At 43.1% G+C, this 26,951-nt stretch overlaps 1 protein-coding gene across 1 annotated transcript in view; it reads right to left on the bottom strand.

The window, feature by feature from the left end:
- Positions 1-26,498, bottom strand: part of LOC133003448 (probable E3 ubiquitin-protein ligase HERC1) — a 38,295-nt gene extending 11,797 nt beyond the window's left edge. The window contains exons 1-51 of the mRNA XM_061073192.1: positions 26,430-26,498; positions 22,319-23,321; positions 21,512-21,607; positions 21,222-21,404; positions 20,623-20,835; positions 20,392-20,490; positions 20,208-20,304; positions 19,966-20,109; positions 19,691-19,818; positions 19,202-19,346; positions 18,865-19,036; positions 18,553-18,687; positions 18,233-18,398; positions 17,893-18,018; positions 17,321-17,545; positions 17,015-17,167; positions 16,692-16,851; positions 16,228-16,431; positions 15,893-16,111; positions 15,373-15,546; positions 15,070-15,184; positions 14,771-14,888; positions 14,370-14,571; positions 13,902-14,196; positions 13,743-13,791; positions 13,621-13,666; positions 12,998-13,251; positions 12,633-12,830; positions 12,402-12,522; positions 12,030-12,270; positions 11,749-11,915; positions 11,436-11,588; positions 11,246-11,343; positions 10,950-11,042; positions 10,133-10,300; positions 9,790-10,029; positions 9,611-9,694; positions 9,157-9,382; positions 8,725-9,019; positions 7,596-8,350; positions 5,827-6,040; positions 5,064-5,233; positions 4,272-4,355; positions 3,339-3,525; positions 3,100-3,251; positions 2,809-3,008; positions 2,310-2,569; positions 1,745-1,797; positions 1,452-1,649; positions 565-730; positions 226-469 (exon numbers count right to left, since the gene is read on the bottom strand). Of these exons, the coding sequence (XP_060929175.1) occupies positions 226-469; positions 565-730; positions 1,452-1,649; positions 1,745-1,797; positions 2,310-2,569; positions 2,809-3,008; positions 3,100-3,251; positions 3,339-3,525; positions 4,272-4,355; positions 5,064-5,233; positions 5,827-6,040; positions 7,596-8,350; positions 8,725-9,019; positions 9,157-9,382; positions 9,611-9,694; positions 9,790-10,029; positions 10,133-10,300; positions 10,950-11,042; positions 11,246-11,343; positions 11,436-11,588; positions 11,749-11,915; positions 12,030-12,270; positions 12,402-12,522; positions 12,633-12,830; positions 12,998-13,251; positions 13,621-13,666; positions 13,743-13,791; positions 13,902-14,196; positions 14,370-14,571; positions 14,771-14,888; positions 15,070-15,184; positions 15,373-15,546; positions 15,893-16,111; positions 16,228-16,431; positions 16,692-16,851; positions 17,015-17,167; positions 17,321-17,545; positions 17,893-18,018; positions 18,233-18,398; positions 18,553-18,687; positions 18,865-19,036; positions 19,202-19,346; positions 19,691-19,818; positions 19,966-20,109; positions 20,208-20,304; positions 20,392-20,490; positions 20,623-20,835; positions 21,222-21,404; positions 21,512-21,607; positions 22,319-23,290 (9,657 nt within the window). The 5' untranslated portion in view covers positions 23,291-23,321; positions 26,430-26,498. The remainder of the gene's footprint in view (positions 1-225; positions 470-564; positions 731-1,451; positions 1,650-1,744; positions 1,798-2,309; positions 2,570-2,808; positions 3,009-3,099; positions 3,252-3,338; positions 3,526-4,271; positions 4,356-5,063; positions 5,234-5,826; positions 6,041-7,595; positions 8,351-8,724; positions 9,020-9,156; positions 9,383-9,610; positions 9,695-9,789; positions 10,030-10,132; positions 10,301-10,949; positions 11,043-11,245; positions 11,344-11,435; positions 11,589-11,748; positions 11,916-12,029; positions 12,271-12,401; positions 12,523-12,632; positions 12,831-12,997; positions 13,252-13,620; positions 13,667-13,742; positions 13,792-13,901; positions 14,197-14,369; positions 14,572-14,770; positions 14,889-15,069; positions 15,185-15,372; positions 15,547-15,892; positions 16,112-16,227; positions 16,432-16,691; positions 16,852-17,014; positions 17,168-17,320; positions 17,546-17,892; positions 18,019-18,232; positions 18,399-18,552; positions 18,688-18,864; positions 19,037-19,201; positions 19,347-19,690; positions 19,819-19,965; positions 20,110-20,207; positions 20,305-20,391; positions 20,491-20,622; positions 20,836-21,221; positions 21,405-21,511; positions 21,608-22,318; positions 23,322-26,429) is intronic.
- Between the last annotated feature and the right edge of the window lie 453 nt (positions 26,499-26,951).

Genomic DNA, 26,951 nt, shown 5'->3' with positions numbered 1-26,951 from the left:
GTATTTATATAGTTCTTTACATCTTTTTTATGCACTTATTGATATCAAAAGCAAATGAGACATTGTGATTTAGAGCGGATATATTAATATTACAAACTCAATCAAAGAAACACAAAAACATATATATATGTATACAAAAAATAATTTAAAAAAACAAAGGAATAAAAAGAATCACACCCACAATATCCAAGAAAGTCATACACAGTATTCATTAATAGAACTGACCTGAGTGCATATCTCCACTAGCTGTCTGTAAGCAGTAGAGCTATGGGACACCACGCTGCCGATGGCTGAGGTTAGGAAGCTGAGGCAGGTGGAGTTGTTGCGTTCTGATCCCTTCACACCCAACTGTCTGTCCACGCAGGTGTGAGCCCTGCCCCCCGCTGCCAGAGTCATCAAACGCACCAGGATGCGAATATCAGCCAGACCCAAGGACTCTAACCCATTGGAAGGGCTGCACACTGAGGCACTGGAGAGGGAGATAAAAGAGGACTCTTGAAACCCCACTGATCACGTGGTGAACTACATATCAACAGGGCCGCACTCTGTTCAAACACACTGTACCTAGAGGCGGTCTGAGACAGAGCTCTCATCACCATGCTGTAAGCCAGCAGAATCTGGGCTGTGGAGGTGACTCTTCTAAGAGCTCTCAGTCGATCATGAGAGTTCCTCAGTGACACCGCCTGCTGTCCCAGGCTCAGAGAGGTCTTCTGCTCAACAAGGGCATTCCCTGGTGAGGAGAACAAACACATCAAACCACAGTTAATTAATTGCAGGACAAATCCCTGATATAGAAAGCTCGCCGACAGCATGAAAACACAATACTTCATCACTGGGACAAATGGGAGTGTATGTGTCTGCTATGATAAATGATTGATGAGTCACTAGGCTGCAGTTAATTTGATTGTGGATGGATCCTGCCAACAAGCACAGAGGGTATGTGGGTGTGTGTTACAACAAGTTGGCAAAATGGTTCATTAGAGATGAAGTGAAAGACAAATGAACTGCATCAGGAACCAGAGGGACTGAGTCAATGTGACCTCATGTTCTGTTTGTGATCAGGAATGTAATATTCAGAGATGAGCAGGAATTTTTTATCATAGTCACGGTTGGTTGGTTTGGTGTCATTCTGTCGAGTCATTATATATCTGCAGAGAGAATGACTAGAAAAAACAAAAGGCCCCTTCCCTGTCAATTACCTAGGATGTGTCAGCTCCTTTGCATCTGCACTGGGTCAAGTGGATATAAATTAAAGTTGAATAAAGGGTAAAAGAAAAAATACATTTATACTAAACATTTAATTAACGTGCCATGATAGCCGGCTGTGAATACGTTACCCATTTGATGTGAATGTGTAAGTAGCATGTGTGTTTAATCATAGGTGATGGATCGAGAATCATATGTCAACGGGTGTGGGCAGATCCGGATTTGACGTGGAGAGTCCTCCGTACCTTTGGGAGCTCGTGCTCTTGCTGGGTCAGCAGTGCTGTAAACCCGAGCTCCGAGGGGATCTGGTTCAGTGAAGGTTATGGCGTCTGGCACCAGCTTCTTCTCAGTCAGCCCCAGGGGTCTCAGCAGGAGCCCAAAGTCCTCCAGTCCAGTCAGCTTCTCTGTGTCACACTCGTCTTGGTGGCTCATTTCCCAATCATCTGAGCAAACAGAAGGGCAATTCATGTAATAAACAAATGCATTTAACGAAAACCAAGGGACTTATCCTATTTTCAATGAAAACGAAATTTCTTACCATCTGAGGTGCTGTCTAGCTGGCCAATCAGATCAGAAGTCAGACCTTTAATCCTAAAAGCAAAAGGAGGACAAAACAATTAAAAAGTAAAATGGCACGAAGCAGAGCGCATACCTCCGCCAATGCCCATTATTAGGCCTATGAAATCACATTTAAATTTGCTAGATCCAGATTTTTTTGGGATCTGCACCAAATTTTATGAATTCATAAACATCAGTCTGTTTTTTTTCATCAAGATTCATGAATTATTCTCAAAAAAATCTATGAAAAAGTGGAAAAAAATCTAACTTAGTTTGAGACAGTGAAAAACAATCCCTGGATCCAGCCCCGGATCTGCACCAAAATGCTATAGTTTATTCCTTATGTTATGTTTCTGCATAATTGTGCTATATAATAAACAAACAAAAACATAACCTACATAGTGGAGGTAATAATAGGCTGTGAAGTTATTTTAAAATGTTTCTGAGATTAAGAAACAGGCATGAGGCACATGATAGGTTTCTATGCAATTTGTGGTGCATGCATCCATTTCCTGCAAACATAATTTCACCTATATCTGCTTCACCTTTCATATTTTGAAGCTGTGTCACTCAGGTTGGCAGCCAGATACTTTTCCCTGCAGGAGCTGCACAGGAGGTAGAATGGAAAGTTTGAGCCGCACTCCCCCTTGAACCAGACGTCCACGTAGGCCCCGGTGCTGTCGTAGCCCTTTCGTGCAGCACTCTGCCCACACCCCGGGTGGCGCCGCTTTATGTGATTGTTGAACTGCAGCGTGAGGGTGTTGCACAACTCGCACTTCACCATCTGGCTGTGTTCTTCTCCGGCCTAAAATTAGGGTTATACGGTAAGGGGGATGATCATTTTTCTGGTATACGTGCAAGAAGCAAATAGTGTAAGTTTAGTCAAAAACCAGGTTAAGTCTAAAAGAAGCTCTTAAGTCCAGTGCATTTTGTAGGGATGAACAATATATACTATATATTTCTAATATGATTAGATTAGATTAGTTACAAGTTAATCTATAATAACATAAATATATATAATATATAATAATTTTATTTTGTCACCTCTACTATCTGGAGTGTGTCTCTCTCCAAACTGAAGGTTAGCAGATCCTCATAAGTTTCCTCATGGTACGGGTCGTCCATGTAGCCCAGCTCTGTCTCGTCCTCAGCAGAGTACGGATGAAACTCCACCTGCTCCGGCCATTCGCCCACAGCTGCGTGTTGTTGGTACAGCGGCGTGAGGGTGTTGGGTGATGGCAAGTCTGAAAAGATGTGTTTTTTTGTTTGTTTCAGTAAATGATCACTAAAATTCAATCATGAAATAGAAGCAGGAATAGGTGCTGTCCTTTTTACAATTTACTAAGTAGTTTTTCTGACCCGCCCTTCGGAACGACGTCCTCTGAGTTGAGCCAGAGCGCCGCCGCCGTGCTGGAGGAGGCCTGTTCCTGGTCAGGTGGACGTCCAAGAAGCTCTCTCTCTCTATCCAGTCCAGCCCTGGCAAGAGGCTATAAACCAAACAACAAGCAGCCCATGAGCAAACTGATCGTATTCTTACACTTAAAACGTCAAAATGTCATTCTGAAATCTGTGACCTTTCAGTGGGCTGACTGGTGGAGCGCTCGGGACACTGCACCGTCTCTGGCCCATCGGAGGACGGGGTCTCAGGAGCGCCCTCTGGTCTCGGCGACTCGGCAGCCAGCTGCTCCTCAGTCAGGGGGTGCTCGAGCATCCAGCTGGCCAACACCTCGATGGTTTGTGAGTCCAAGTCACCAGCTACATCTGGGGAGGGGGGATCACAGAGAAGTTGAATTGTCAGAGTTCAAAAAGCAAGGACGGATCATGGAGTGCTGCGTCGTTACTTCATGTCGGACATCGCCACCAGATGATCACGCTACAGTGTCATATAAAAGGTCAGACTGGCACATCTGCTCTGATAGTGTGTGACGAGGGGTGATGTGAAATGTTTGATATGTTAGTGGAGGGAAATTCACTGATGCTAAACTGGAGTTAAGTGTAAATGTGAAATATTCATACACTTACATGCTCATAATACGCATGTGATCAGTGCCATCCGTAAACAGAAATATATGTAATAGGTTAACTTTTACCACATAGTGAAAATGCAAAAAGTTGTATTAGAGGAACCTCAATTTATTTTCCTAATGAAAATCCAACAGATGACTTTGCTCGAGCATATTTTTAAAAGGAAGAAAAGCAGGATGCAATTTACTCATGGAATCTCCTTATAATATGTTTTAAAATATAATAAATATGATTTTGCTGCTTTTTATTTATGCAATGAAATCAGAAACTAACATATACTGAAATCTTAGCTAATGTCCACCTGAGTAACAGCATTGTATTCATCCTAAAAGTTTGAAAGAAAATGCATTTTTCTCCACACACGTACAATACTTGTCTTATCACACGGCTGTAGCACACAGTGAAAGACAGATGTTTTGAAATTAGAAAGCACATGAAGCAAAAAAGTTTTATGGCATCAGACACACTCCACAAAGCAGTACCTGCTGCCTCCATGGCCCAGTAGATATGTCTCATAGAGAATCCCATTTCTAGCAACCGACTGGTGACAAACATTTGTGTCCGTTCTGGTGGTTGAGGAGAAAAGGAAAAACAGAAAACAAAAGCAAGCACACGGCTACATTTTTTAAAAATTTAAGTACATGAAACTGCTGTGGACTTTAGCAGGGAACTTAATTGTTTTTTATTTTATTTATTTCCCTCTATTTATTCAGTTTGATTAGTCTACTCGCAAAGAAAGAACTCTCCTATCCTATCTACAGTAATCCTTTTCGATTTAGTTCTGTTAAATTAATAATTGCACCTACCAATCAATAAGCTTCCATCCAAATATATCCTCATGTAGTTTAATGAACTTCCCAGAAATGTTCAAAAATAACACCAACATAAGTGACAATGAGAAAACGCTGCCATTCAAGCATGTAAGTGCACAGAATTGTGTCATGCATGCAATCCATTGTTGTAATAATAATTAAGGTCTAGTGGCAGAGCAAAACACATGCTGTTTTGAGCAGCAGATTAAGTTGTGACAAGTAGCTGGACATATAAGTTCATGCAAGAGACAGAGTTTCCAGTGAGTTACCATTGTTTTACTGTTCTCCTGATATTAAAACACCTAAATCTAGCTTAAGTGTATTAATTTTTCAATTGCATTAATAGCATGTTTGCATATGGAGCCAGCATGGGGAAATGTTTGTTGTTGTCTATGTAGTACTTTACTTTACTTTGACTTTGTACAGCTCCTCCCACATTAATGTCTTTAGGTCTGTTCTTACCCAGGCTGCTCCTGGCCTGTGTGCTGCAGGGACCTGGTTCCATGAAGCTAGTCTGCTGCTCTGTGAAGGCGTCACAAGAAGCAGAGCTGGCCAGGCTGAAGCATGGGTGCAGAACGGGGGGAGCACTAACCAGGCCGGTAAGCGTGGGGAACCGAGTTAGTACCATGTGCCTAGAGGGAGCGAACATACAGTATGTACAGTAATAACACAGTGAAGGAGGTATTACATAAACAGTCTGAAAACCATAAGGTGAGGTTTAATTAACCTGATCTAAGAAGCTTAGAAGACAGTTATTCAAGCAATTGTATTTCAAGGTTTTGCTGAAGCCTGCTAACTCAGAAGGTTTTACAATAAGTGTTTTGTATTGTGGGAGCATTTTGGCTAGGAGCTCTTGTCCAAAGTCTCCTCCCTGGATGACTCTGATTCTATTTTTCATTTTATTACACAACCCTGAAGCCGTTTATTCACTTCTGGAATGCAGGGGTGACACTGACACTCAGGTCCACTGGCTGGGTTAGGAGAAAAACAAGCAGGCAGAGCTGCAGCTGAGACTGAGGACAGTGCAAGCAGGATCCTCACTCTCTTCTCGTCATACAGATCCTAACTCACCCATTCCCTGGACTTCAGACAAGCTGCCGCTGCCAAAAGATACAGGTCTGTAGCAATCAGTCACATGAGAATGACTCCAGTTAATGTGTTTGTGTCTTTTAATGTGCTGTAACAAGTATATATCAAATAAATATTTAGATTTTTTTCTACTCACTGGAGGAGGCTGATGGGGAGGAAAGGATGGAAATTTTCAAGCCCATCCCCCTGCAGGTTTGTTGGCAGAGACGATGCCAAGTCTGTGTTGGAGGACGAGGCAGACGCTCTGTTTGATTGACCGAAGATGGCGGTGCCCTCCGAACCTGCACTGTACAAGGACACAGAGCTGGAGGACTTGGAGATGGGCTGAGAGGACAAGTGGTGGCCGGATTCTGTAAGAAAAGCAGAGTGATGAAGGTTAAATCATAGACCAGTTAGTTATTATAATACTTTTAAATTGTTTTACCTTGAATATGTTACAACAAAGCTGTATTTAAGTCTGTCAGTGCAAATCATTGAGCACAAGTCTGAGTCAGGTCAAAAGTCTTCATAAGGACAATGCAAGTTTTAAGTGTATCAAGTATGTAGCAAGTAGGGTTGCAAAATTCCGGGAATATTCAAAGTTGGAAACTTTCCATGGAAATTAACGGGAATATACGGAAATTAATGGGAATAAACGGGAATATACAGGAAATGTTGTGGGTAATTTATACTAACTGTATTTACCTTTTCATAAACAGACATAAATATAAACATTTTGTTTTGTCATAGGCTGATTTGAGCCCTGAGGAAACTTTGGGCACTTGACTATATGCTTCTGCATCGTTGTGTCATTCTTAACATAGGTCTTTGCACAGTATTTGCAAATGTACACAGCCTTTCCTTCTACATTGGATGGGGTGAAATGTCTCCACACATGAGATAGTGCACGTGGCATTGTTCTGTAGAATAAGATGAGAAAAAAGTTTGTAAAAAAACACTAATGCAATGCCAGAGATAGTTAGCCAAACAATTGGAATCGTCTGTAAACATATTTTACAATTGATGGATAAATTAATGGAAATAGGCTAGATGAACAGATGAACAATCCTCAATCAGCATGCTAATATATTTTCCCCAGTAATATCATCGAAACTTACCTGACTAGTCCTGCACACTACAGCAGGCCTCAATAGTGCTGTAGTGTGAAGGATGCTGGGAATTATCTGTGCATGTGATGAATGGGAAGAATGCACAGTGGAGGGTTGAAAATCAACGTGCAGCGTGTGCTGCATTCCATACATCTTTAAAATAGAGTTTTGAATGATGTTTTTATTGCTCAGCGTTTAATTTGCGTTTTTTTTTTTTTTTCAAAATTCCCAAAATCCCCGAGCTAAACTTCCCATGGAAAGTTTCCGGAAAGTTTCCGGAAATTTACCGGAAACGTTCCACCCCTTTGCAACCCTAGTAGCAAGTAATTTGATTCACATTCAATTCAAGAATGTTTTAATAGTTCTTTTTTGAATATCAAGTACAGTTGCAATTAGTTGATCGAGAGAAAATTAATTAGATAACTTGATAGTTAATTTCCTTGTATGAAAAGGAGAGTTCACAGAAAAATGAAAATGATCCACTGGCCATTTTCTCATCATTCCCATGGTTTTGTTGACCAAACAAATATTCCAGAAAGTAATCAGTTGAAATAAATTGATATATTAGTTCCTATCATCAACTTTATCCTTCCAATGCGAACACAAAATAATCAATTATTCATGGTGTGTGGCTGAGCAAGAACTCTATGTCACCATCTTGTTTTTAACCTAATTGTGTCTTGACTTTTCAAATTAAAAACATCTGAGTCCATAATCGTAATTTTTGTGACTTCAGTCCAAATTTCTAATCTCCAGCTCCCCACCACAGTTACCTGACCAAATATGAGTAGCAGATCTGATCTATAAATGCAGATACCTTTGCGTTCTTTGTCCTCCTGCAGTCTGTTCATGGCTCCCTTGTAGATCATGACCTGAGCCCTTTCCAGGTCGGACAGAGACACGCTCTGTTTGATGGGACAGGGCCTGACCGCCCACTTCACCATGCTCTGCACCACATACTGCAGCACTGATCTCAGCTCAGCGCTCTCATCCCATTGTTTGCAGCTGCCCTTAGCCTGGTCAGGGTTCAGGCTGGAGAGGGGACTCACTGAGGAGTTGGAGGGGTCATGTTTTGGCACCAGAAGCATATCAGATAGCTTCTCACAGCTAAAAATGACAGTAAGAGATTTGAGAGCTCCAATGAGGAGATATGAGACTCTAACCGCTCTCAGTTCAAGTGCAAAGGCATCCACTTTAGAGGTTTGCAACGTTTGGTGAGGTAGGGGTTGAGATGTTGACTCCTGATGGTCAGCAATCTTTGAGGCATCTTTGTTTGAGGGCGGTGAAATGCAGGGTTCCGTCTCAACCTTCTGATCCTTACACCTGTTCCTGTCCTCCTCTGTCAGCCATCTGATTTCATCTGACACGTTTTCATCTGGACAGCTCTGTGTCTCCGTGTTCTCCTCTGAGTATTTCCGTTTGGTGGGGAAAAAACCTCCAAGCCACCCCTGCTCCTCCAGCAGCCCCATCAAATAAATCAGATCCAACAACACTGTTGGCTTGAGACCTCCGAGGCGGCTGACGTCGCAGCAGGACACATCGCAGGGCTCCAGTGAGATGGCCGGGGTGTCGCTGGGTGACCAAGAATTCATGGAGCTTAGTTATTGCGAAGGATGGGTAGAACCCACAGATAGATCATGGATTGACACCAGGACGGATTCAACAGGGATTAATGGATTTAAGAATGAAGAAGAAGGGGCAAGAAGAAAGTAAGATCAGAGGGGTAAATGGTGAAAATAAAGTAGAATGTTAGAAAAATTACAGAGGATGAAAAATAAACACTAACAGAAAATAATTATACAGAGTAATAATGATGCTGAGTGGACCAAGACAAGAAAAATATAATAATTGTTTGATGGAGGATAATGAGAATTGACATTTAAGAACCATGCAGTGACATATCATCAAATGTAAGTGGAGTATGAAGGAATTTATTTTTATAATACCTGACAGAGAGTTCTGCCTCCTCCCACTGGAGCTTGACCAGGGAGCTTCCTTCTTTCAGGACACCGAGCAGAATAGCCCTGCGTCCGCTGGCCTTGTGCAAGCACAGGCCTCCAGCCCGCAGACCGCTGTCCACTCCTCCGATCACAGCCAGCACCGGCCACACTTCAGTGCAAAGAGCAGCCAGTTTGGCCTCTGACAGCGATGGGCCAAAATTGTGCAGTTCCCTTGAGTCGTCACCAGCCAGGCCTTTGTCTCTGTCAGTCTCTTCTTTCTCAAAGCGCGTGGAGCTGAAGCCTGTGGAAGAATGTAAGCGGGAGACAATCAATCAACCACCCAATCGTAGGGATGATCATCATTAACAGTTTAACTCTTAACCTACTGCAAGAACAAAACAGCAGACTGAATTAAATAAATGTTAACTTGTGTCTGACCCTGACTGTAGCTTCCTAAGTCCTCCTCTTTCAGCAGAAAACCAATGAGCTCCAGGTGGGTGTGGATGTAGTGGTTGATGTGCAAGGCCCACGCGTCGCACTGATGGAGCCGACGGAGGAGCTGCACTGTCGACTCCAGCAGCACCATCGTCCGAGGGCTGCAGAGGGGATCCCCGGGTAGTAGGTTGCTGGGCATGCCTCTCATCTGCAGGTCCCGCAGCGCCACCTGAGAGAAATACAGAGGTAAAGTTTTGTTGCAATACAAAATATTGTTACTTGGAAAAATCATGCAAACCCATTATCTCACCATTTACAAATGACTTAATAATAGTATTGGTTGTGTCTAACCCTAACCCTAATAGTGGCCAAGGATGGTGGTTATCAATAATGGAAATGTTTGGGTACAAAAACAAAAGTGCCCTTTTGCCTACTGTATGTTCAGTATATCAAATACCTTCTCTCCAGGATTGCTGCTGTAGAACAGCACACATGGGTAGAGTTCCGAGGCAACCACACTTTCAAATGCCAACTTTGGTTCCTAGCAGAAAAAAACAAACGCAAGAGATTATAGATAAAAATGTAACAGTCATTTGGCACAAAGCTTCAACATGACAACTGAGTATTTGATCAGACCTTGTCATTCTTAGCAAACGAAATGGTGTGAGCCTCCATGTCCAGGATGCAGGTTATGGTGTCTCCCTGGGTAAAAGAGGGAAGTGTGCGGACTAGTTCCCCGCCGTGGTACAGGTTGCCACTGTAAGCCCGATACAGCCACATATCAGTGGTGGTGTGGTGGTTGTGATCTCTGACTGGCCAGCGTGACACGCCCACACATGTGCCCTCATTGCCTCGGTTCTCTTTGGTTATGTAGAACTGAGAAGAGAAGTTGGGTTCACGTCAGGTTATTGGTCATTGCACATTTTAGTGGTAAAATCTCGTCAATAAAGACAGAAAAAAAGATGATTCTAATCCTTACTTTCCATATGAAGCAGCCAGAGGTGATGGCAGTGGTTGCCAGGCCGTAACCTTTCCCTCCTGAGCCATGGGAGAGGATGTTCCCACTCTCCAAAGAACAACAGACCAGCTTGTGTGGGTCAAAGGAAAAATCTCCAATGGGAATACATTCATCGTAGCTGCCATGGTTCTGAAAAACATGTGGGGGGTAACACTTAGCACAATAGCACTCGATATCAGCCTTGTCCATCAACTGATATTGAAAAATGACAGGTTATGACAGGTTATAATGCGACATTAACTTCTTCACTCAAACAGAAATTGCTAAATCACAAAAAATGGAAAGGGAAAGATTTCAACTCAAAATCAATATCAGCCATTTGAAGGGCACATTTTTATATAATGTAAGGTTTTTTATTCATGTAATAATCTTTGTAACGTGACACTTATTAGTTATTATTTGGTTTTATTTTCCAGTCTTCCCTTTTTTCACGACTTTGCCTCCGGCCCCCACCATGGATAACATGCCCATCTGTGTCCGTGCTGTTTTCAGTTTCATTACTGCCAAGACTGCATTTCTCTCACACTCATGAATTCACTTGTAGTAAAAACTAAGTACTTTCCTTCATGATATTTCTATCAAGGTAACAGACCAATTATTTGGTTAAAATTTTGAAGGAATACTGAAAACATCAATGTAAAATGAAATGCTCACGAGCAAAAGACATAACTTGAGTGAAAAGAGTTGTAAAAATATTTTGCACAACTTTTCTTCTAACAAGGTAAACAGACTACAATATGCTATAATGTAATGACATAGTATGATTCAAGTTTATTACCCCTGTGTCTTTTTCCTTCTCCTCCTGGTTCCTCTCGTTGAGTGGTTCCTCCCACATACAAACAGACAAGAACTGAAAGAGCTGTTTAACAATCTACAAGAAGAAACAGAAATATAGGAGAATTTATTCAACAATTGATCCAATTTAATGTATAAGTTCAAGTAAACAACACATCAGGGAGCCAGTAATTTAATCATGAATACATCATTGTCTTCTTCCGTTACTATAACTGAATGATTTCTTTTCCGAAACTTTAACTGAGTCGATATTTAAAATCACTGCACGCTGCATCGTACCTGTTGAATTTGAACTGGCTCAGAACAAGCAGGTAACAGTCTTTCTAAAACGTGAAAAGCCAGGAGCTTAGTGCGAAGGTTCTGGAAGCAGGGAGATCCTGAGAAGAGAATTACAAGGAACATGTGTGAACCGCTCTGCACTGTTAACAATATCAACACAGTTATAAATTATTATTCTGAAGAGGCTTACCTAAAGGCCACTTGTGCGAAATAATGGCCATGAGTGGATCGACCCATTTGACAAAAGTAGAAAGTCTTTTCATCACTCGTAGTGACAGCACACGCCTCAGAAACACCAAGAAATCTGCAAGCTGAGATTCAACCACTTTGCTGCTTTCCTTTCCTGAAACAATAAACCAACAGGAGGACTGTGCTCAAAAACACAAAGGGGCTATTTCATGGCTTCACAAATGCAATATCTGTCTTTTAAAAATTATACATTTAACTGTCCTCTTTCATTATATTGCATTGAAAAGACGGCAATATAGCTAAATTTGCCATACCAACTAGATTTGCAGTCTTGCTACTGGAGTCGGGATCTATTCTCTCAGCTGCTCCTCTCTCTGCTGTCTGCTGTTGGTGGAAAGCGTGGATGACATTTTGGAGCTGCTCACACATCACTTCCATTAGAGCTTGGGACACGTCGAGAGGCAGAGAATCCTCACAGGAGCTGAAAACGGGACAGCTTAGTAGGCAGATCTAAGCATATTATTCAGTGAATTAAATAGCAGAAGAAGTCATGCACACTTCTTTACAGCCAATCAATGCTTCCACGTTCTCTCACCTGGCAGCTACAGTCAGTATCTGAAGCAGGCGCGTACAAGCTAGTCTGACAGACCCGTTCATTAACATGGATCCTGATGCAGAGGCTGCAAACCAGCTCTGGTTCATCAGAGCACAGCTGTTGTTGGTCAGCACAGACAGGACATCCAGGATGCCACATTTGATGACCAGCACCAGGTCCACTGGCTGGTAGCAGAAATTCAGTGCAAACATTGTGGCCAGGAGAAGGTGCTGAGAGGAACCTGAGTACAGCAGAGACGATATGGCAAAGACAAATGTAAACTGCACCAAATAAGAACCAGGGAGAGATTCAATGATGTTTAAATGAAACATGAACATGTTAAACTGATGCAAAACAATAGAGCAAACAAACCTGTGTGTTCTCTTTCAAACAGGACTCTCTGTCTGAGGACACGCACCACCTGCTGGAAGAAGGTGTGGGCTGCAGACTGCAGCTCTCTTTGAGTATCAATACAAGCTGAACGTGTACCAGACTGGATTGAGATAAGAGGTATGGGTAATTAATACAACAACACAGTAACGAGATAATACATTTATAAACTCAACTAATCAAGCAACGTGAGAGCACAATTTCTTCATGTACCATGTAATGCTGCGTCTCATAATAAGCTCCTGAGGGAGAGCCAATGATTTGGGTCCCCAAAGCAAAGCACCCAGAGAGGAACTGAAGCTGCACGGACTGCAGCAATGCAGGGAACTGAAGGGCGACTGTGCAGCCACTGCTCTTTTCCTCCATCTTGGACAGGAAGGACGACATCTGACACAAAGCCTCCAGGCGCATCTGATCATAACAAAAACAAGCTGGTAGTGAGTTAGGCCCTTATGTGGCCGATGACATTTCATTTTGGTAAGATAAAGACAACAATAAAGCGGAGGTGTAGATGTCTAATTTCTCGGTAGCAACCTTGGTTTTCTTTGTAATTCCACATTAAATAAAAATCTATTCACCTCAGCCCTCTGTTGCTGCTGCAGTATAGCAAACGAAATGGCCTTTGGATCTGCCTGGCTACAAGTCTGTCCACTCGGCAGTGTTGGCGAGGAGGATGAAAAGTGGATCAGGCTTCCACAAGCAAAGTGGAACACCTGATTAAGAATCGGCAAAGTGTTGTTGCCACAGTGGGACATGGTGGCCGTCGGACTGATGCACTGTCGCAGGCGATCCCAGGCGTCTTTCATGATGTCCAGAGAACACAGAGGTAATCCTGCAGCAGACAGAGCCAAGGGAAAAGAGTGTTAATCATTCAGTGTTAACTTTGGTATGACAAAAACAAACTGGGAGTGAAATTTCCAATGAAACAGTCCGATCCAAAATGTTTCTAAATAACAAACAATGATGAAACCCTATGGTACAGAACTAGTGAAATTCATTCGACAGTTTGGAAAATATAATAATTATGGCAGGCTAAGCAGAGCGGCTACTAGCTGCGTTCTTATGTTCAGCAGACAGACATGAGAGTGGTAATCATATATATTCATATAAGAAATTAATCACATCATACAGGACTGAAGGGTATGACATTTCAAAATAAGGGCATTCATTGTCCATTGTAGGATTAACCTGTTACACTTACCCATTTTATTCTTGGAAGATCCCGAGGAAATTCTGGATTGGTCAGACTAAAAGCGACAAAGACAGCATATTAGCACCGATATGGGGGTGTAGGTCCACATTTTGTTACTGAACAAGACTAACCTGTTTTCTGCCATCAACAGTCATTGAAAAGGATTCTGTTGATGATTTCCTGAAAGTGGGAAGGTGCGAACACTTAGTTGAAGAACAGCTCACAACAATAAAAAACTGCTCCAAAAGAAAAACCACTAAACAACACACAATGCTTGGCATAAACTCTACCTCGCTCCAGCAGCCGGACTGTTCTCCCGTTCGCCAGGTTCCACCCAAGCAGGCCGCACCCCCAGCAGGAGGAAAAGACTGCGGGACACCACCAGATGGCAGGCGGCGTGGAAAGACAAGCTCTCCTCAGAATCCCCCTGCTTCTCCCACTGCGTTTTGGGATCGGGCCCCCCGTCCGGACTGACGGGGCTTTCCATGCTGTTGGGGAGGGTGGAGGTGCCGAAGGACTCGTACACCGTCACGTTCTGCTGTACCTGCATGGCCTCCCGGGTGGCCATGAATGATTCTAGGACTTCTGCAGAGACATGAAAAAGACACTTGAGACACAGCACTGGTTGTGATGATGACTTCGGTGCTGGTGGTAAACAAAAAGTTCTGATTGGGTCTGCGTACAAACTTTAAAATACAAAGAAAAGTAGACTGAACATTTCTGAGGTAGGGCGGAAATAGAGATTATGCATCTCTAACCTGACAGGTACGTACGGCTTGGGCCAAACGTATCCTCCTCTGCAACCTCCTCCTGGTTGTGGTTGGCTGTGGGAGGTGACGTCACCGGCACCTCCTGGCTACAGTGACCTACTGACGGCTGCACATGATCCTTTCCCAGTTGCTCCACTGATGGCACTGCCTCTTGCCTGTCTGCATCAGGACTTTGGGGCGATTGAGCACTCTGCAATTCCAGAGAGCAAAAGCATAGGCATTAAATATGCTTTATATACACCAGTGTTATTCTCTAGTGATTGTTACATTTACACAGCCATGCATATTTATAAGTTTGTAATTCACTTTAATTTGCCCTATCCTTGTTAAATTACTGGACTACATATATTTCATTGTGACATTAAGTTGAGAAATTTGTATAATGGTACCTGTTTGGCAGCAGCCTGCACCTGTGACGTCCTCTGAGAGTTTTTATGTGCCAGCAGAGTGCTTCTGATTTTATAAACTGTTTCATAGACGTCTAAAAGCGTCTCGCAGGGCTCGTATCTGAGTGGATAATAAGCATTGTGTCGCATTGCAATGAAAACGTTACAGTAACATTCAGTCACAGCATTATATCCTTTAAAAATAACAAACTGTCCTCAACAATAAGTACTGCTGAGTTTCTTTAAGAGTGTCAAAATACATAAAAAGGTATTTCATTAACTGTAATATTAGTGTTGCTAACCTGTCTTGCGAGCAGGCCTCACTCTGCAGACCGGTGTGTTTCAGCAGAGCAGCCAGACTGCAGCGACAGACCTTCTGCAGCAAACAGTCGCCTGAAGAGCCACCACTCTCCCATTCTGCTCTCACCACAAACAATACAGCTTCATTACAGGGAAGTCAAAAGCCGGAAAAAATCGCAACCAATAGACCAAATTAAAAAACAAAACAATGATGTATTATGTAAAGCAAATTATGACAGCAAGTGGAGCAATATTCATAAATTCTCTTTTAAGCATTCAAACAGAAAACGTGCAAGTACAAATACCTTTGCTTTGAGCATACTCCTCCATCTTCCTCCACATTCCACATGCAGCTCCTCTGGAGGATCCCAGAGCCAGCTCCAGCAAAGTCCTGGTCTCCTCGTTCAGACTCAGCTCAGCAAGCCGGGCGTCGCTGCTGCCCAGGAGCACCACCTCAGTCAGCCACGCCATGTAAGAGTCTACAGGGCAACACGTCAGATATAGGATGACAGACGGAGCAAAGCATTTAGGATATAACAGTTTATTTCCTCATTAGCAAAATACAATTATATCTTTAAAGAACAGGGTGCTTGTAACTCCCCTCACTGTATCCTCTATCGTCTAGTAAAACAGAAACAAAAAACTTTTTTAACAGTCCTTAAACATTCCTAGCCTCCTCCTACTGCCTTTTTTAAACAAATATTGTACTGAAACTAACAGCTAACAATGTGTTTTTATAGTTTTTATTTGTGTTTTAACAGAATGTGGTCACACATTGGCTTAGCACACGTGAACGCAGCGAGGGCAAGCAGTTTGTTTTATTACCCAGCTGTTCGTAGTCCATCTCAAGGCCGTTCCTGAGCAGGACATTTGATAGCCAGAACTCTGACGTTTTCTCCTGGAGCGAGGGCGGCGGACCCTGCAGCATACCACCAAGGCAACGGCCGACTGCCAGCGATACAGACCGTTCTAGGTCCAACAGCCAGGCCCACTTGCACTCCTCCTGTTGCTGCTGTCCCAGGCATTGGTTTCCTTCGATTTTATCTGGAGAGAAGAGCCGTTGTTTTGTTAAACTCATCTATATTTTTCCAGGAAGATTCCTAAATGTAAAAATGAGCCATCAAATTTTTTATTAATCAGGTAAGTCAAAATCCACTGACCCAAACAGGTCTTCTGAGGTTCTATCCCCAGTTCTTGTTCTTCCAGCAGCTCTGTCTCCGGCAGCAACCTATTGAAATCATTGAGCTGCTCCAGCAAGGCCAGTAAATGGCTGAGGAGGGGTTGAACTGTGCTCAGCGGGAGCAGCAGCAAAGAGTACATCACCTGGCACAGAATGTTGCCAGCCACTGAGTTGTACAACACCGCTGGGACACAGGACGACACGAGAAAGAGGGATAAGACTCACTGATAGAAATAACCGACAAACACAGACTAATAACATAAGCAACATAGAAGGTTTAAGTATAGATTTTGAAATCCATTTGTTGAATTTGTATATGTGCTTTTCTTGAGATGTCAGTGTTATACTAAAAAATAAAAGTAAACACTGAAATAACTAAAGTAAATATGTAGAGTTATAACATTATAATGACATACTACATGTGTTGACAGCCGTTAGTCTTACTGTTCAGCTTCTTGATGATTTGTTTATCCAGGGAACTCTCCTTTAAGAGTTTGGTGGATCTCTTGAGGGTCTCAGCAGCACAGGGAAGCAGCAGGTAAAGATGCTCACGAAGCAGCATTACACTGCTGTCGTTCTGCAGAACAGCAGAATCAGTGTGGACCTAAAATGACAAAATATTAGTTTATATAAGAGGTGTCAGAAAAATATGTAATGTGTACTGTTTCTAACAAAAGTAATTGGCAGAGTTCTGGTCTGTTATTTTTGTAATAATAATAATCTAATGTTACATTTTTGTATTTTGTATAGCTGTTACTGTAGTTCACCTCAAGGCTGGTATGGATGTAGCAATGGGCGAGCAGGTGTTTGTGCAGTCCAGACAGCAGCTGATGGAAGTGACAGGGAGGATCAGTTTGTCCCTGGCTACCACTAGAAAGCTGCTTGTCACTGTTTTTCTCCAATTCCCCAAATGCCCGCTCCTGTATGAGCACACACAAGAAAAGAAGATACATGTGGGTGAGTGAATAGGAACAAGGCTCTATTTTTAGATGTGCAACAGAATGTACAGGAGTTAAAGGAACAGCAGAGAGGCTGGTCAAACATTGCAACACATGATGTTCTCTGTTGCATACCGTGTAGAAGCCTATGCTGAGGAGCAGGGTTTTGAGGAGCACCTCGGCTAAGTGCAGAGGGTCATAGGACTCAGTGGAGCTGGATAAAGAAGGCGGCCGGACTGACACAGCAGGTGTCAGTGGGGGTCCCAGGGCTGTCACCTCCACAAAATTGCTGTAACCCAGTAGAGAAGCTACATGGCTCTGGTCCTGAAGGCTGCTGAGGACCATGTCTAACTGAAGACGCTGGAAAAAGAAGAGGAGAGAACTGTATAATATTTGATCATTTAAAGTCTGAGGCTACCGAAAACATTTCTGCAGAGAAGGAATTACGTTTTTACAGCATCACAATTTCACAACATTCAAGTAGTCTCCACATATTGCCTAGCAACGCTTCAAGTTGTTGGAGTGAGTTTGACTAACACACTGATTGCCAACTCTGTGTATCAGGATAAAAATGAGGGAAGCCAAGCAGCGACAACCGAATACACGTCCTCGTTTAAGAGCGATTAAACGGTTGAATTGTGCCCTGCATTTATAATAACATCTTCTATATAGAAGACATCTATGACAAAATGCATATATTGACGTACCTGGCCTTTGGAGAGGACATTCAAGCTCTGAGGGCCCTGAGGAAGGAGGGAGAGCAGCAGTTCTGTTCTTTCCCTCAGCGGAGGCAAGAGCAGAGAAGCACCGATAGACAACGTGTTCAAAACTGCCTGAGGATGGAAAGGAATATCAGCACAAAATGAAAATACACATGAGTATTTACTGCACACAATAAATAGGATAAATAGGATCTGACACCTTGACTCACACTTTAAGTTTGACCCAATGGTTTTTACTCCAACATTCAAAACATACAATCCCTCCCATTCCTTCTGTCATATGTGGCCATAAATATATCATTAAAATCACAGCCTTTTCGCTCACCTGTTGTATGGAGTCTGGCATATTGGTGTCTATGAGCCTGAAGAGCAGGTTTCTGAGAGGTCGGCTCTGAGCACCTAAAACCATGGCACCAGTGCCCCCAGCATGGGCCAAAGACAAGTGGATGGACAGCAGCTTCATGCACAGCAAAAGAAACTGATGGTGGTCCCTGAGGAAGAGATACAGAGAGCAGTGTGGCTTCAGTGGAGTACACATGTCCTGGTGAGGGTGATTTTTTGATTTATACTGAAAAAGTAGAATACCACGTTGAGGTAACTGATGATAATATTATAGCTGATTGTAATTGTAATGTTATTTCATACCTTTTAGATAAGAATGGAGCAGGGGGTGTGTCATCCCCGATCCCATCACAGTAACTTTCTAGGAAGTTGCGTAGGTAGGCGAATGTACTCTCTTCCAGGTCGACACAAAAGGGCCTGTGCCATGCCACCAGTTGCCTGGAAAAAGACCAAGTCAGTTAAAAAAAGCCGTGCCAGCACAAATGTGAACCTTAAATTTGAAAGTGTGTGAGACAAGATTAAAGTTCAGCAGTAAAACATTGACCTCTCATTGGAGCATTACTGCACAGAGATGCCACAGAGAGGGTATTCTTTGCAGAGGAGTTGAGATTTTACCTGTCAGTTGGAACTGCGGTCCAGGCCAGGCTGTGAGAAGTGCCTGCAGTGATTTGCTGGATGGACACGCCCTCTAGACCAAGTACTTTCTTAGGTTTGGTGATAGGTGTAGAAGTGTGGCCTTGCCCACACTGGCCCATGGTGTTGTTCCCCCAGGCATACACTTCATTTTCTGATGGAAGAAGAACAGCACATCTGGCAATTGGAGCTGATCTGCACTTTTAACATCCACAAAATTAAGCATTTTTCTTTTAGTGATGTATGACACACAAAAGAAGGACGACACTATATGCTAGCTAAGTATGCTAGCACAAGCTGTGTGCAGCCTGTGTCTTACCATGAGACAGGGCCAGACAGTGGCTGTCTCCACATGAGATATCAATGATCTTGGTGATGCTCAGATCCTCTATGAACCTGGGCCTCAGAGAGGTCGTCTCAGAGGAGCCACAGCCTAAACACGAGCCACAGCCCCATGCAAACACCTGAGGAGTCACATGAGTTTAAAACAAAAATAAATACATTATTGACATCTAGTCATAACCAACATCTGACCAAAATGCATTATTTGGACTTAAAATATAAAGGGCTGTTGAAGAATGAATAGAGTGACTTATATCAATGTGTTAGCATGTTCCTTCAACATAAAAGCTTGCCTTCAAAGGGAATGTAGAAAGAAATGACTCAAAAGTGGGTTACACTGCTTTTTGTAAGAGGATTAGTTTTATACAAGTAAGGTAAGCAATAGGTACACCTTTTGGGAATTAAATTGGAAACATCTGTCATGCAGCACAGCAAAAAAAATCCTCTATGACCCAGAATACCAGACCTGTCCAGCAGAAGTAAGAGCCAGAGACGACTGGCTGCCAGCACAGACTTTCCTGATGATGAATCCGTGCAGGGCCTCTATGACCTTGGGGCGATACACACGATTGGTGTCTCCATGACCTAGTTTACCTGTAAGGATGAGGAATAGCTTTAGAATGAGTATTGATTAACTGTCAATCAAGACAGTTATGTTATGAGACAAAGGTTTCTGCTATGGAACTGTCTGAGGGGCACAAAAAGCATCCCATTCCCTGATTTGTATATTTGTACATATACCATTGTCTCCTCCACCGAACGACCACACGGTGTGTCCATCCTGCGCCACAGCGATGGTGTGGGAGCTGCCACAGGCCACCTGACCTACGCCGCTGATGTCCTTCACCAGCGTGGGCATGTTTCGACTCTGGCTGTCACTGTGACCTGGTCAGGGAGGGGGTAAGTGGGGAATAAAGGATCGATTTCACTTTGACGGTATTGAGCCAAAATGCAATAAGCAACTTGAGAACTGAGGTGCGTACCAAGTCTGCCAAAGTCCCCTTCTCCCCACGTATAGAGCTCTCCATCATTAGTCACAGCAGCACTGTGTCTGTAGCCAGCAGACACACAAACTACTACCTGGTAGAGACATCAATTTAAACGTTTAAAAAAAAACATATGAATAAATGTAGAATCCATTTCCTAAAACCTCATGTGTTTGCTTACTTTGCCAAACAGTGGTCCTTGGATGATTTTGGGGTATTTCTGTGTGGCACTGTTGCCATGGCCCAGTTTCCCATACTCTCCATCTCCCCAGCTGAACACCTGGAAGAAAAGTTTTTTAAAATGTTAAAATTCTTAATGCAGAAATTGCAAAATTTTACCTGTAAGTTCAATTACCGACATGCAAACCTTTGCAATGTTTACAAGCAATCAGAAGTTATTTCAGTTTCTTACCTCTCCTTCTACAGTGATGGCCAAAGTGTGCCCATCAGAGCCCTTGGAGGACGACACTTTCTTCATGTTCCTATGTGGCTCCAGGACAAGTTTCTTGGGCATGGACTGATTATTCGAGTCCCCCAGACCCAGACGGCCATAGCTGCCTTTTCCACATGCTTTCACAGAACCATCTGCAGATACTGAGAACGTACAGTACTGACCCGCCTCAATCTAAAAGTTAGAACAATAAAGAATCAGAGGTAATGTGGCAGAACCATATGCAGTGATTATGATTCTGTTATACGTGGCACATACGATTTACTGTATAATTGTAGAATGAACAGACTTTCAGACAATAAAATTACTGTATGGAAATGACACAAACAATAACAGGTGCACCCGTGCTATCGCCACTGAATCAATTCTGTGGGAAACCCTGGTATTTAAATACTGCTTTTGATATATTGGCTATCGAAACCATGTTAGTTATGTAATTATATATTGGCTTAATATGAATGGTGAATAGAGGAAGAGGTCTAACAATCAATAAACCTGAAACATGTGAATAACTTGACACTTGTGGTTAGTGTTAGTGCTGTCCTTCTGGGCAACCATACCATTTGAGCGTCACTGAAGCCCTGTGTCAGTTTTGGCAGGAGGATCTTCTCCAGGGTTCCCTCTGCCAGCTGATGGCTGCTGTTGCTGCCCCACACGTACACCATGACCATGTCGCTCTCTGCACCAGGAGAAGCTGCATCAGTGCTGCAGGAGCACAGGCAGTAGGACGCCAGGTTACAAATCTGCCAGAGGGAAGGACGGTGGGGTTATTTAAGTCAGCTACTGAGAAGTGTCAGCATCAGTGACAGTTCTTAACAGTGTCTATAGTTTGTCACTGCATTCACGTTACCTCCTCAAAGAGGCAGAGAGCCGCCTGGGAGAGCCGACAAAGTCCATCTGCGTCCTTCATCAGCACCTGAGTATTGACACACTCTCCGCGGACACCCTGGAAAAAAAATTAGTTTAGCCTTCAACATAGAATTTTTAATACAATATAAGTCAGTTTGTGTGAATACTACAGTGGTCCGCATATACACTTGATCAATTTGATTACATTTTTAAACCAGAGGTATGTATAAGAACAAGAAAAGCCTCATTCCAAAAACTGACATGTCACTATACATGACCAGGTGGGGGGGTGCAGTCAGAATTGATAAAGTGGCAATAAACCAGCTCTTAGTGGAGATGCTAGTTAATAGAGGAAGCCTCAGGGTGTTTTTCTCTCACCATAAACTGAGAGTAAATTGTGGTGTGTTTATTCTCTCAGCTCTATATTTTAGCCTATATGTGAGATATACAGTACATGCTAAGTCTTAAAACCTTTATCATGAGCAGTTATTATTCAGGCCTTTGGCAGTACCCAACCCTGGCTGTCATTTATATAGAAATATTGCAACGCTGATTAGCCTGCTACAGGATGACTCAATATGCATATAAAGAGGGGGCAGGAAGACGGACTCACACTTAATCCTTATCTGCACATTAATGCACAACTCAAATGAGACTTAAAATACAGATGACATTTTGTGTCACAGTGTTATGGTATGGAAATTTTGAACTAAAAATGAATGACTGGACAGAGTAAATGGAATAAGAGTTAAAAGAATTGAATATTAATAAAAAACACAACACACAATTGGAATAAGTTGTGACATACCGAATATTGCCTCATTTGGAAAAGGGTTTGATGGATGACATCAAAGCCGACACCCGCTGGCTGCTGTGAGCTCAGTGAGGAGGAGGAAGACAGTGTGGAGGTGCATGAGGACATGGAAGCAGCCAGAGCTACCTCCACCCACTCCAGCAGAAACTTCAGAGAGCCTCTTTGCATGGCCAGGCCGAGCAGCAGCTCCAGCGCTAGCCTCCGACCGGTGGGGTCTGCGCCGCCAGTTCCACTGCTCACTGATGTCTTCTTGAGGAAGTCAGCCACCTGTGCCAGACAGTCCAGCCCCACTGACGGGATCTTATTCTCATTGGCCAGAGAGAGCGGTGGCAGCGAAGCGAGCACAGCGGAGGCTGTGGCGAGCACATCATTACAAAGCACCGACTCGGGGTGCACAGAGGCTGCGTATCTCCAGTTCTGCTGCAGTAGTGAGAAGAGCAGACTCAAACCTGTCCTCACACCCATCTCTATCAGAACATCTGTACCTGACTTAATTTTGGATGCTGCCCCAGGCAGGCAAGGCTCTGAGGCCAGCTCAAGCTGCCCACATTCAGCCCCGCTGTCGGTGGACTGCGAGGGCAGCTGCACACGGAATTTGTCATGGTATTTGCTGTGAAGTGCGTAGTAGATCCTCTGAAGAACCACCAGTCTGTGGTGGAGGCCCAAGGTGTAGGAGGTCTGCGTCAGCATGCGGTGAGCCAGCCATCGCTGGCTGTGAAGCAGAGATGACAGGTACTCTTCCTTCTCCGCCGAGGCACTGGACTCGCACTCGAAGTCAGGCAGGCGCGGGCCAACAAGCTCTTGGACAGGCTGGGCCAGAGTCACCACTTCCTTGTTGTGGAGGAGCCTACTGTAGAGCGCAGCGGCTCGGTGCCTCCTGGCGGTCTGGACGCCGTCTTCGGCCGCCCAGGAGCTGTTGAAGTGCTCCTGCCACTTGAGCAACACATGGGTCTGACAAGGCACCATGTCTGTGCATTATCTATTCTGTATTGTACACCTGAATGAAAGAGAGGGAGATGCGATTAGATCAGAGTAGCTGATGATGCCTGAATTCTGACAAAATAAAGAAATCAGACATCACTTCTTCACGTTTAATTAATACGGTTAAATGTCACATTTCTCACCATCATTAATTTACAAGCAACATTTTCTGTTGAAAGCAAATCGTCAAACGCATTTTCCTGCCAAGTAAATTCACTGTGAAAGTGTCAGATTTCTCCCTAGTGTTGGCTCTGTTCCAACATACAGTACATCCAGGCTTTTGCCATAGTCTCTGTGGGTATCTCTGAAATAGGTCGCCTCACCCTAGGATTACGTCTAACACACTAATGAGAAACCTTTTGTCTCACAGGCACTAACAAGAATCCCTGTAAAGACACATTCTCTGTCTATCTTCATTTTAAAGTATTAGTTAAATACTACGACAAAGAATGAAAACCTGCTTTGAGAGATTAGGCACTTAATTGATAATAATCAAATCCCTCCCTTGTTAATTAATTCATACTGTGTGTCTCAGTCTGAATGCAGTTGCCATAGTCATCGTGTCAATGTTGATCACCTGATGCTCTGACATTAAGATCAACACGGCTCCACCGGACCCCCCGGTTTGCCCGCCTGTGTGCAGTTTTGTCGGCTTTATAATAATGAATAATTAAACGCAAATCGGATGTTGCCAATAACTGGAAATAAATACAGGTTTAAGTTTTCCCAGCTTCCATCTAGGTTGATCACATGTAGCCAATGAAAACCATGTAATCCGTACGTCACAGCTTATTAGTGTGTAATTTCATGGAAAGTTGGAAACACTTTCCCATGACATTAGAGTACATTCAGCAGACCAATCCTTAACTATATAAAAAGTTTATTTGACAACCACTCGATGAGAGAAAAAGAGTTTGAGAATAACATACATTTTTCAGACTTCATGGAAATCTATGCTTTTAATACAAATGCATTTCTCTCATGAATTGCCATCCCTGTCAGGCAAAGAGCAAACTAAACTAGATATCCCCACACTCTTAGCTCACGGCTGAGACTCCTGCTATTATTAAAACTGATAGAAAAACACGAACCGGTGTGAGTGATAGAATGCTAGTAACGGCCTGCTAAATATGTGAGCCTGACACTTTGACTATGGTCCACGGTCACAGAGCCACAGCTCTCCTGCCTTGCCTGAGGCCTGCAGGGCTATATGGTTTCCACACTGGCCAAAAATAACAGCGAGCATTGATATAGTAATGGGCTCTACGGTTAGGCAACCTGAAGCAAGCAACCACCAGCAATGTTAGGCACAACAATCACTGATTACACAATGTACGATGTTGTGGCAATAATAAAATGAACACAGATTGGGCTCATAAGTAGGAACAGAGGCTAATGATAAAAGCAATACCTTGCATATGTCAGAAACCAATATAAGTGGCTGACATTTCTTATTTATCTTTTTCATTATTAAACAAGGAGAAATGCACAAAAACATTAATATAAAAATGAGAAGTGATGATCTATGCTAGTCAGCTAATTTCCATCTGCAGCACAAATCTACGAGAACACGTGAACACATACCAGCACATTCATTCAATATTCAACATTCACTGCAGGCAGCTCCATGTATGACCAGCGGAAAAGTAGAAGTGAGTGATTTAAGAAACTAGGTCACATATTATACAAAGCTATGTCAACATGTCGTCTTTTACCGAAAATGTGTCACCGTCCTAACAAACTGCCGGAACTGTGCTTCTTATCTATGATGCTGAGGAGAAAGATGAGCTAATCTGTTGAGAAAGGCTCTCAGTCTTAATGTATTGGTTCCAACCATTAACTGCTCTGTAAATTATTAACACTTATCCATTCAGTTTTTTTCATTTGTTTGTTTATGTATTTGTCAACAGGATTACTCTAGAAGTACAGAACCAGTGCAGGACCAAACTTGGTGGAGGGATTGGTCAAGCGTCAGAGAAGAACCTTCTACATTTTGGGGGGGAAATGTATTAATCTTTAAAAAAAATAGCCACATTTCTGGTGTCCAGATCTATGAGTTTGTACAATTTAGTGCAGATTATCCAACTGTTTATTTAGCTTTGCTTCTATTATAAGAACCTGACAGATGTGTACAAATGTTTGGCTTTGGTGCAGGAATACATGGTCTAGATTTACTATAAATCATTGAATTACTTATCCGATAAAACATTTCAAAATATAACAGTGAAAAATATCCTAAAAGGCATCTTGAAATCACTTATTTTCAAACGAACCATTTCAACCACAAAGATGTCTTATATAGCGTGAAAAAGAACACATTCTAACCCATATAAAGGCATCAGTCTACAAGGAACTACCCTCTACATCAATCTTTTAAACCCGTCCTCTTTCACACTGAGAGAAGCCAAGACAAATGAGGCTTTACCACCTGAATGTCTCCTGACCACATCCCTTTCAGGCCCTGATGGGAAGAGACCACTTCTGACATCTAGACTCTCTCTAGTCAGGAAGGATTTGAAAGTCACCCAGGAACCGAGCTGGAGGAAGTTTGTGCTGCTGTTGCCAGGACAACCCTCGACACAATAACTGTTTAGTATGCAGGGATGAAAAACATTGATGATGATGTGAGCTTTGGATAAAAAAAGATGAAATCATATGAATTCAACCTAATGTCTCACAGCAGCTTCACGGTTGGAGTGGAGCAGCAGTAGTGAAACACTGCATTGTGGGAAATGAAAACTGAATCTCAACTGACAGCATAGTTTGATTTATTCATAACAAACTGCGTTGCTATATTTGCTGCTTCTCACTCCGAGGCGTCTGTCAACATTAACGCCGTGTGTGTGCTAGCTCAGTGTTATTGTATCATATTGGTAATATTCGTTATCGAAATACGTGAGTGCTAAAACGCAGCCTGTCCCCGACGTGTTGTTCCCAAACACCGGTAACGTGACCGAGCCTCTGCGGCGGTGACAGCTGAGCTAAGACCCGACCAAGCCCCTCCGTCTGCCCGCTGACAGCTCCCGGCTCACCGCTGCCCGGGGCTCGCTAGCATCGTGCTAACGTGTCAAACGCCACCGACACACGATGACAACAAAACAACACACACACACATGTGAGTTACCGTGACTGTAAACATCCGCCGATAAGAGGTCAGCGCTACCCGTCCAGTCCCGGTGAGGTCTCCCTCGGACGCAAATATCACCTCAACCTTCTTCTCCTCTTTCCTCCTCTTCTTCGCGTGGCTCGAGTCTGGACCACTGAGGAGGGAGACCACTGCTGGAGGACTACTCTGCCGCCCCCCCGTGTCATGGAGTGAGAACAGGTGTCTTCAGTATTATCATCATTATATCCATCCTCCTCCTCCTCATCGTCATCATGGTCATCATGGTCATCATCCTCATCCTCATCATTATCATCATCATTATGATCATATCATCCTTCTCCTCCTCCTCCTCCTCCTCCTCCTCCTCCTCCTCCTCCTCCTCCTCCTCCTCCTCCTCTTCATTATCATTATCATTGTTATCATCATTATCATCCTCATCCGTATCTTCATAATGATAATCATAACTACAATAATCATTTTCATAATCATCATCATCATCATCATTATAGTCCTCCTCCTCATAATCATCATTATGATCAC

The sequence above is a fragment of the Limanda limanda genome, chromosome 1 (genome assembly GCF_963576545.1).
Source record: "Limanda limanda chromosome 1, fLimLim1.1, whole genome shotgun sequence".
Lineage (NCBI taxonomy): Eukaryota > Metazoa > Chordata > Actinopteri > Pleuronectiformes > Pleuronectidae > Limanda > Limanda limanda.
This window is presented reverse-complemented; position numbering and strand designations above follow the sequence as displayed.